A 9650-nucleotide genomic window follows, 5' to 3' on the forward strand; every position below is an offset into this window, starting at 1 on the left:
AACTTGAGTGTTTAAAGCTATCTTTTTCTAATGTAATTTCAGGGAGGATGCTGCCATGTACTCATTAGATCAGTGCTGACCAAACTTTTTCCCCACTGTGGTCCCATTTTGAAGCTTGAAAAATTGTCCTGACTCCTAAGTAATTGCAAGGATGAGTAGAACTCTTGGAGAGTTGGGGAGGTGGGAGAAAGCTGGGAGGGGCGGGGGGTGCAGGAGGTTAGTGCAGAGCTGAGGGTGGAGTGTTGGGATGGTGTTGGTGGCATTTTGCAGACCCTGGAGGCAAGCCTCAGAACTGATTTCATTGGACTATGTCTACCGGACCAGGGCAAGAAATAAATCCGGTGCATGCATGTCAAGAGAGGTCAGAGCCAATCCCAGGGCTGTCCCCTCCCGAGTCCCTGCTCCACAGTCACCATTGCTGCCAAGAAGGCAAGGAATCTCAATGCTAATCACAACCCCAGTATGGAAACCCCTGAGTTAGAATGAACAGCAAACAGAATTTTTTTAATAACGTTTAGATCTGATGCAAGTCCTGTATAACTTGTAGCACCCATTTATTTCCTGTGCAGATCGACAGATCTTTCTGGCAACCTGGAAAGACATTCCAAATGAAAATGAAGTACAATTCCAAATCAAAGACTGCCACCTTAATGCAGGTAAAATGTGTTTTTCTTTATTATTTTCGGAATATATCAGGCACTTGGTATCTCTCAATTACACTGATTAAATTATAACTAGTTTGTGACCAGCATTGTCTTCACAATCAGTTTATGCTGTATATTTGAGTGTTGCCATCTGTTTGAAAAATAACATCAAAGATGGATGCAGAGTTTGCACAATTAGTGGACCTGCCAGATTGGAAACCTGAACCATAACTTCTCTCTCAGAAGCATTGAAATTTCAAGTGCAGTTGAAGTGTCTAAAGCTCCCCGATTTAACTCAGCAGCTTTTTAATGGAATGGATGTTCAAATCCAGGTATTTAAATGACTGCAACTTCGACATAGCATTCACCTCTCCTGATTCATAAGGGTTAGGAGTAGGTGCATTTCTGTACAATGGTTTGTGAAAGCAATATACCATTTTTACTGAAGAGTCATACAGACTTGAAACATTAACTCTGTTTCTCTCCACTGATGCTACCAGACTTGCTGAATATTTCTAGCATTTTCTGTTTGTTTCAGATTTCAAGCATCCACAGTATTTTGCTTTGTAATTATGTTAATGTTCTTTTGCAGAAACACAACCCCAAGCAACTGCTGAATATTTTAATCTATAGACTTGCATTAACAGCACTTAAAAATTCCTGATCCCTCTTTGTGTCATCATTGATTGTTTAGGCCAGTTGTATTTCCTGAAGTGAATTGTACTTCCTAGTATTGATATGTGCTGAAGGGAATGCTTTTCCTTTCATGATCTTAGATAACACTTGCTGAATTTGAATCTTGAGATCCTGATTTGTCCATTTCTTTTAACCTAGGTTATTTGAAGCAATCAATTTTAATCTGTAAAATTAAATTGAAACAACAACATTTAATTTTGAAAACTACCTAATAACGAAGGGCCAAACAGACGTGAAAATTAACTCCGCTTCCTCTCCTTACAGATGCTGCCAGACCTGCTGAGTTTTTCCAGCATCCTTTATTCTTGTTTCAGATTCCATCATCTGCAATATTTTGTTTATTTTAGTAATTATTCAAACTTCACTTGTTTACATCCATTGAATTTAAACAGCTGCCTTTTAAAATCAGATCTAAATATATTTCCAGCTTTTGCAAGAGTGGAAATCTCAATGTGCTAGAACTCTAGTGATGTATTGCAAGGAGTCTGTGTGGAGTTGGCACATTCTCCCCATGTCTGCGTGGGTTTCCTCCAGGTGCTCCAGTTTCCTCCCACAGTCCAAAGATGTGTGGGTTAGGTTAATTGGCCATGCTTAATTGACCCTAGTGTCAGGGGGGATTAGCAGCGTTATTATGTGGGGTTATGGGACTAGGGTCTGGGTGGGATTGTGGTCGGTGCAGACTCGATAGGCCGAATGGCCTCCTTTTGCACTGCAGGGATTCTATGATTTGATATTATTGAAGCAAAATAGTGCAGCTGTATTAACACACTGCTGCTGAAACTCTGCTGAGTTTTAATCTTCGCTATATTCTGGGAAGCATCATTGCCCTGATCTGTCAATTGAATTTAAAGTTTCCTTTAAATAAATTGTCATTGGTCAAAATCAAGGAATGTTTTAGAAGCAATAATGTTAAAAGATGGCTTTTTCTTAATCGGGAAATCCCTGGACTTGATCTTTATGCTGTGCTGTGCATTGCACATGAAATATAATTAAAATGGATGTATGTGGAAGGTTGATTACCATATCGCAAGTTTCTGAATTATTTTAAATTGGTGAAATCAAATTTTTGTTGCTTAAATTAGTAACATTTACTAAATAACGCAGTCTTGATAGATTTAAACAGATTATGAAATTCATTGGCACCAAAGGCTTATATGAGCATGTAAATCATAGAACCCCTACAGTGCAGAATGAGGCCATTCGGCCCATCGAGTCTGCACCGACCACAATCCCCCCCCAGGCCCTGTTCCTGTAACCCCACATATTCACCCTGCTAATCCCCTGACACTAGGGTCAATTTAGCACGGCCAATCAATCTAACCCACACATCTTTACACTGCAGTGTAAACATTGTTGCAAGTTAGCTAATTAAAAACTCCAGTGCAATCTGGAACTACCACAGGGTAAATAATTTTTGTTTTGAGTCTTCTAAAATGTCGTTCTGTTATGCCATCTTGGAAGTGGGAAAACAAATCAAATTTTATATTGCTAGAATATCACTCATTACAACAGTCAAAAACGATCTTTTAAAAAAGTTACTTGTAGATTTAAATTGTTTGATTGCATCCCATTAAATGAATTTTTATGTTTTGTCACAGACTGTTTTGATTGAAGAGGGTGCTTGCAGGTGTCATGTATCCAGGGTATAAACTGGGTACAAGGAACTGTTTGAGAGCAAAGCTTTCTTGCACTCCATATTTTTCCATTCCAGGTGTCTCTTCTACCTTTTTCCCCAGGTTGCCTGCTGAAATTACCTGTGGAAGGTAGAGCTTCATACTGCTGTTTCATTAGGACATTCAGTAACCTAAAGTCTTTAAATTTGCACCTTGTGACTATTCAGTTCATTTATGATATTAGCTTCCTACACATTCAGTAACCTGAAACCTTTAAATTTGCATCTTATGTCTATTCGATTCATTTGAAGTGCTACCTACCGACACATTCCTGTATGTCATAAAGGAAATAATTTTCGATGCTGATAGTTTAGAGCTCTCTTCAGTGATAAATACCGATAATGGTGGTTGCTGCAAATATACACACTTTTTAGTTTGAATAGCAGAATTTATCTAGATTTTGTACTACTTTGGTTGCTGAACATTGTTTTCTAAACTTGCAGATGCAGTCACTAATAAGCTTCAGAGCAATAATATTTTCACTGTTGCAAAGAGGAATGTTGAAGGGCAAGATATGCTATATCAGTCCCTAAAACTGACCAATGGAATCTGGGTTTTAGCAGAACTTAGGATCCAACCAGGGAATCCCAATTACACGGTAAGTGTTAACCAGTATCTCCTTTTATGCTTTTAAAGCTTTTACTTTATTATTTAATATTTTAAATTATTTTTGTGTAATTACACTGATACTATGTCATTAAAGTTAAGTGTTGGTGGTGAACTTTATCTTTTATGTTTTGTGACGTGTTGTGTAGCATGTACTGTTACTTTACTTAAGATACAACAATTTTGTTTATCACCAGCATTCATTTAACAGAAGCAAATACAGAATGACATGCTATCAAAGCTTTTTGTCTTGCACTCATCCAGACAGATTCTCAAGAATACACAATTTCAAAGGGAACAAAAATTTATACAGCATCAGGGGAGGGTGCTGATTGATTGGTAGAAGTGTTGCCATGGAGAATGCAGCAGAGAACAGTTAACTGGCAAGCTTTTGTTTAAATTCAAACCAGGCAGGTCAGCTCTGGTTAAGGCATTACCATGTGGAATGAACCAGGAAGTGACTTTCCCCCGAGCTTTTTTTTAGTTGAAAAGGCACAATACATGAACATATGCTCTTTCTGTTGGCAAAGGACAGTGCTCTAAGCTCTACTGAATATATGTAGCTTCTAGCACACATAAATGAGACACACTGTGAGCCTGACTGATAAACTTTAAGTATTGCATTAACAAACAATTTAACGCAATCAGGATTGTTTAGCAAGTGTTGTCAAATCGTGGAATCATCTAATGTAGGACACCATGGGTTCTGAGTTCTGCAAACATGGGCTGGTTGAGTGCGGCCGGTACTTTGCCTATTGCGAATGGCCAATGGGACACGCTATTTAGTATGATCCCTCAGTCGTTGGGCCTACATACCTGACATCACATTGACACTGAAATTGAAATACCACATTAATCCTCTGTGTGATAGGCAGAAAGTTTCATCCTGTTAGTGGAGAATATCACTCGTGTTACTACTGCATAGTAACAGTGTGAAATATCTATGTGTTTACTCAAAATTTGGGACACTTTGCCCTTCCAAGATAAACTGAGGTAGACTGAACATTTTTCAGGACCAAAGCTACGGCAGCCTTAAACACATTCATGAGTTTGTGCAGTACATAGCAAGCAATGATCTGCCAGATAGCCATTATTCCTTAGGGTAGTTTTGTTGCACCCTGTTTCAGCATCAAGCCTGCATGGCAAGCAAATGGCTCGGGCTCTGTTTACACTTGTTTGCCAATGGGCAATCTTGTAGCAGGTGGCACTATAAAAATCCAGATACATAAATTGATCAGTGAAAATGGGCTTGCGGTAGACAAATAAAACTCAGAACATAATGTCCAACATTAGATGTGAGCCTGCGATTGTACAGCACTTGCTAAATGATCCTGGTTGTGTTAAGACTTCTACTGATAACCAATTTAAGGTTGAGTTCAACTCACAGTATGGCTCACTTACACATTCCAGAAGCTACATATTTGCACACACGCAGCCTTGTCCTTTGCAAACAGAATGAACATGTCCACGCATTGTGCCTTTTTCAACTAAGCAAAACCTTGGGGCAGCCATTCCCTGGTTTATTCCTGATGGCAATGCCTTGACTGATCAGAGTTGATCTGCCTGATTTGAATTTAAACAAAAGCTTGGCAATTAACTGTTTCCTGCTGTGTTTTCCAAGCCAATGCCTCGACCAATCAGAGTCCACTTGCCAACTAATCAGTACCCTCTTCACACGCAGGAGAAATTATTGTTCCCTTTGAGATTTGATATTCTTGTGAATCTATCTTGTTGGGTACAAGACAAAAAGCTTTGACAACTTGTCTCTTTTTTTCAGCAACACTCAAATTCTGTACAATCAAACAACCATCAAATACAAATTCTGGAAACCTGTTCACAAGCTACTTATTTATTGACAGCTTTACAGGCATTCCTCTTAACTTTCCACTGGAAGTGGAATAAGATGAGAATGGAAATGTCTCCTATTATAGCTTTCATAAATTATTCAGAATATTTCATTCAAGTTGTGATGTCTTGCATAAAATACAGTTTTACCATTCACTGTACTCCTAAATTGTCCACTGTTGCCACTGTTTAAAAGTGAACTTATTTACTGTTAAATATTAAACTTAGAAATATAATGTACTTTATTTGTCTAAATTATTTTTGTTGCCTTGTTCTGTAATATGCATCATTGTGTAGTCTTCCCTATGTGTGTGTTCTTAATGTTTTGCACTGTTATGTCCCTACATGCCATTTGTATATTAATCAAGACTAGTTTTTTTCTATTTCTGTTGGGGAAAAGCTGTAGTATTTTATAGTTATCTTTTTTTTCCCTTTGTTGCATGCCTGCCATGGTGGTTTTGTCCTACGGGTCAGGATTTGGAGGTTAGCAATTCATTTAATTTTAGTCAGTTGCAAAAAACTTGCCACTTCCATTCTTTGCCCTATGCTTCTGCAGTGTCTTTTTTGCTATGCTTTGCTGGCTAGCTTTTTCCTGGTGCCTATTTTCAGTGTCTCTGATTCACGATCCCATGATGACTGAATCAGCCTTGTACCATCAGCTCCTCGATTAAGCAGTTGATTAGAACTTTAAATAATAAATTCAATCCCGGATTTGATTTGGTTCAGGCAAAGCTGAAATTATTTTCAGAACTGGTTTCTGGTTTCAAAATTTGTTTTAGCACTACGATTTATCTTTGCTATAAACTCCAAAGCTACTTGCAAGAGCTTAACTGTGAATTAAGTGTCCTAATTTTAAAAATATATTTGTGGTCAGAATTTTGTTTGGTTTTCTCACTTAAGTTGACAATTTCTCATCACGAATTGAGATTAATTGTAAATTTAAAAGGAGGTGGAGGCTACAGAGTTTTTTTTAAAGTACAGTTTACATTTTATCTGGCATCATGGATTGTTTAATTTTGGCCAAATGATTGCTCCCTTACTATTTTTCTTTATACAACATGTATTGCTAGTAGCACTCCACATTTAATTGGCATGAATTTTGGAGAAGCGGAATTAGTACCTGCTCTAGGTGAGCAGCTGAATTTGATGCTATGTAACATGTTATATTCGCTGTTTGAATATTTGTATGAAACAATTTTATTAGGTTAATGTTGTAAACCAGAAGCCAGTAGGCAAATGAAGAATGTTGAAAATTATTTGTTCTAATGTAATAATGCCATTATAAGATATCTCCCCCTGGCCCCCATGATTCTTACTCCAAAGTAATGTTATATAGGATGTGCACATACGATAATGAACATCAATTTATTCATTCTTTTCAGTTTTCATGTCTTTTCTGCTTGCTAATTAGAAAAACCACTCCTTTGTTTATTGTGTGAAATCCAAATGAAGGTGACGAGCAATTATTGCTTTGTCGCTGATGGAAATCGATGATGTATCAGTTGAAAAATCACATTCATTTGTGAGAGTGCAATTTGGATATTTACTAAAACCTTTTAAAGAAAAACAATTACGTACAACCGCAGCTATGCGTTTCACATGTATCTTCTACCTGTTCCTTACATGTGGTATTTCAAAACCTGTTGCTGCGACCCTTGCTGATTACAAATTATATAATTCATACAATTTAATGAAATAGAGTGGTTTTTGTCTTCATTGCTGTTCAATGAGACTTTTGTTTGAAGAGGCTGTGTTTTATTACTTGCTGTTCTTTGTCTGCTGGTATGAATGAGCAGTTTACAGCCATCAGCAGTTTCATGTTCAATGCTATGCTGGTTTGATCGTTGTTAAATTCATGAAGTGCCAAATGATGTTTTTTAAGCCAATGCAATAGTAAAGTATAAATCTTTTTAAAAATCAGTGAGTTAATTAAAATCTTAATTGTTGGAGGTAATATTTTAATAGCGATGTTTGCATAATGCATATTAAATGTGATCTCTCTGAAAGGACATTTTTCTTACACTTTTCTAATGTTCAATCTTCAGACAAGTTATAGTGACAAGATGTTCTTTCAGTACAGCTAATCCAATATGTAACCCTGACCTTACATTGTTGTGCTATTGACTCTTTCTTGCAGTTATCGCTGAAATGCAGAGCCCCAGAGGTATCCCAACATGTTTTCCAGGCATACGAAGTAATTTTGAAGAATTGAGCAATTTAAGGACATAACGCTGGCGGAAGATCCCTGCAGTTGTGGTGTTTATTCAGAAGCCTATAAGCACTGATAATGGACAGAAATTATATATGTGACACCCCGGTGTCATTGAAGAAGTTGCATTATTGTGAAGGGTATTTATTGTATACTCAAGATCTCAGAGTATATTGGCCCATTAACACTAAAGTCTATTGTATAATCCCAGTATATCTAAATCCATTATTCCATTGATGATGCATTCTAAGTACAAGATTCAGATATTTGCTATGTTGATTTGTCTCAAAACCTGGTCATTTGAACGTAATGTAATATCATGACATGGTGAATTGCCTAGTGTGTGAAAAGGCTGTGCTCAGTACACCGCCATTCCAGCTGTTGGGTAATTGTCCTTGTTCCAATTTGTATCCTCTTCATAATGTGTGATGTGACTTTAAAATTTTGTGGTATGACATTTTATGTGTATTTGTACACTAGTAATATGGTTCATGCTGATAATATGCTCTTTGGGTTCCACCATTGCAGCTGATGTCAAAGTGTTGATCAGTAGTCATATCAGAAATAAACTGGAATTGTGGGGAAAAGGTACCCAGCAGATTGATTTCAATGTATAACAGAATGACATTTTTCTTTCATTGGAGTATTTTTCTTCGGTGCAATAGTTTTGGGATTTATTGTTTGGTTCAATTTATGACCATTTATGCTAGGTTAAATTTTTCCCTTTTTATTTTTAAACTAATTTGTGCCGCAATTTACATTCTAATTACAAAGTTGAGTACACTTCCAGAACACGGTAGCACAGTGGTGAGCACTGCTGCTTCACAGCTCCAGGGTCCTGAGTTCGATTCCCGGCTCGGGTCACTGTCTGTGTGGAGTTTGCACATTCTCCTCGTGTCTGCGTGGGTTTCCTCCGGGTGCTCCAGTTTCCTCCCACAGTCCAAAGATGTGCGGGTTAGGCTGATTGGCCAGGTTTAAAAAAAAAAAATTGCCCCTTAGAGTCCTGAGATGCATAGGTTAGAGGGATTAGCAGGTAAAATATGTGGGGGTGGGGCCTGGGTGGGATTGTGGTCAGTGCAGACTCGATGGGCCGAATGGCCTCCTTCTGCACTGTAGGGATTCTATGATTCTATGATAACAACGGGCTGAAAGAAATTATTACAGTGCCATTAATATATTGAGAAATATGTTGCCTAAAGGGACCAAATGTATGGTAACTAAATTTGCTAATGACACAAAATAGACAGGAAAGCAAGTTGTCACGGCATCATAAGACTCTACAGAGGAATTTTGATGGATGAAGTGGGCAAAAATTTGGCAGATAGCGTATAATGTGGGAACATGTGAACTTGTACACTTTGACAAGAACAATAGAAAAGCAATTGTACTTTATTCATTTTCAGGATGTGGGTGTCGCTGGCTAGGCCAGCCTTTATTGCCCATCTATAGTTGTCGTTGAGAAGATGGTGGTGAGCTCCTTCTCGAACCTCTGCAGTCCCTGAGGTGTAGGTACAGCCACAATGCTATTCGGAAGGGATATTACTTGAATGGGGAGAGAGCACAGAACTCTACACTATAGAGGAACCTAGGTACCCTGGTACAGCAAGTGATTACAAGGCAAATGGAATGTTACTCTTTAATGCAAGGCAAATTGAGTGTAAAAGTAAAGTAGTTTTGCTGCACCCACACAGGGCATTAGACCATAGAGTATACAATTTTGGTCTCCTTAAAGGTTATAATTGCATGAAGAATGGTGCAGAGGAGGTTCATTCAACTGATTCCTGAGGTGGATAATCTTATGAGGAAAGATTCAGCAGGTCGGGCCATTGCCCAATGGAATTTAGGAGAATGAGGTGATCTTTTTGAAATAATTAAAATCCTGAGGGTGGAAGGATGTATCCCCTAATGGGGAGTCTAGAACTAGAGAACACAGTTTAAAAATTAGGTGTCTCCCATTTAAGACCGAGGGGGTAACAT

The 9650-nt window shown here is 38.0% G+C and overlaps 1 protein-coding gene across 4 annotated transcripts in view; it reads left to right on the forward strand.

Moving 5' to 3' along the window:
• Nucleotides 1–8277, forward strand: part of ap1b1 (adaptor related protein complex 1 subunit beta 1) — a 61094-nt gene extending 52817 nt beyond the window's left edge. For 2 of the 4 annotated variants that reach the window (XM_078227395.1, XM_078227394.1), the window contains 3 exons: nt 570–656; nt 3457–3615; nt 7602–8277. In XM_078227395.1, the coding sequence (XP_078083521.1) occupies nt 570–656; nt 3457–3615; nt 7602–7693 (338 nt within the window). In that variant the 3' untranslated portion in view covers nt 7694–8277. The remainder of the gene's footprint in view (nt 1–569; nt 657–3456; nt 3616–7601) is intronic. The other 2 variants (XM_078227396.1, XM_078227397.1) reach the window with 1 other exon arrangement.
• Nucleotides 8278–9650: the final 1373 nt, after the last annotated feature.

This window comes from Mustelus asterias, chromosome 13 (assembly GCF_964213995.1).
Source record: "Mustelus asterias chromosome 13, sMusAst1.hap1.1, whole genome shotgun sequence".
NCBI lineage: Eukaryota > Metazoa > Chordata > Chondrichthyes > Carcharhiniformes > Triakidae > Mustelus > Mustelus asterias.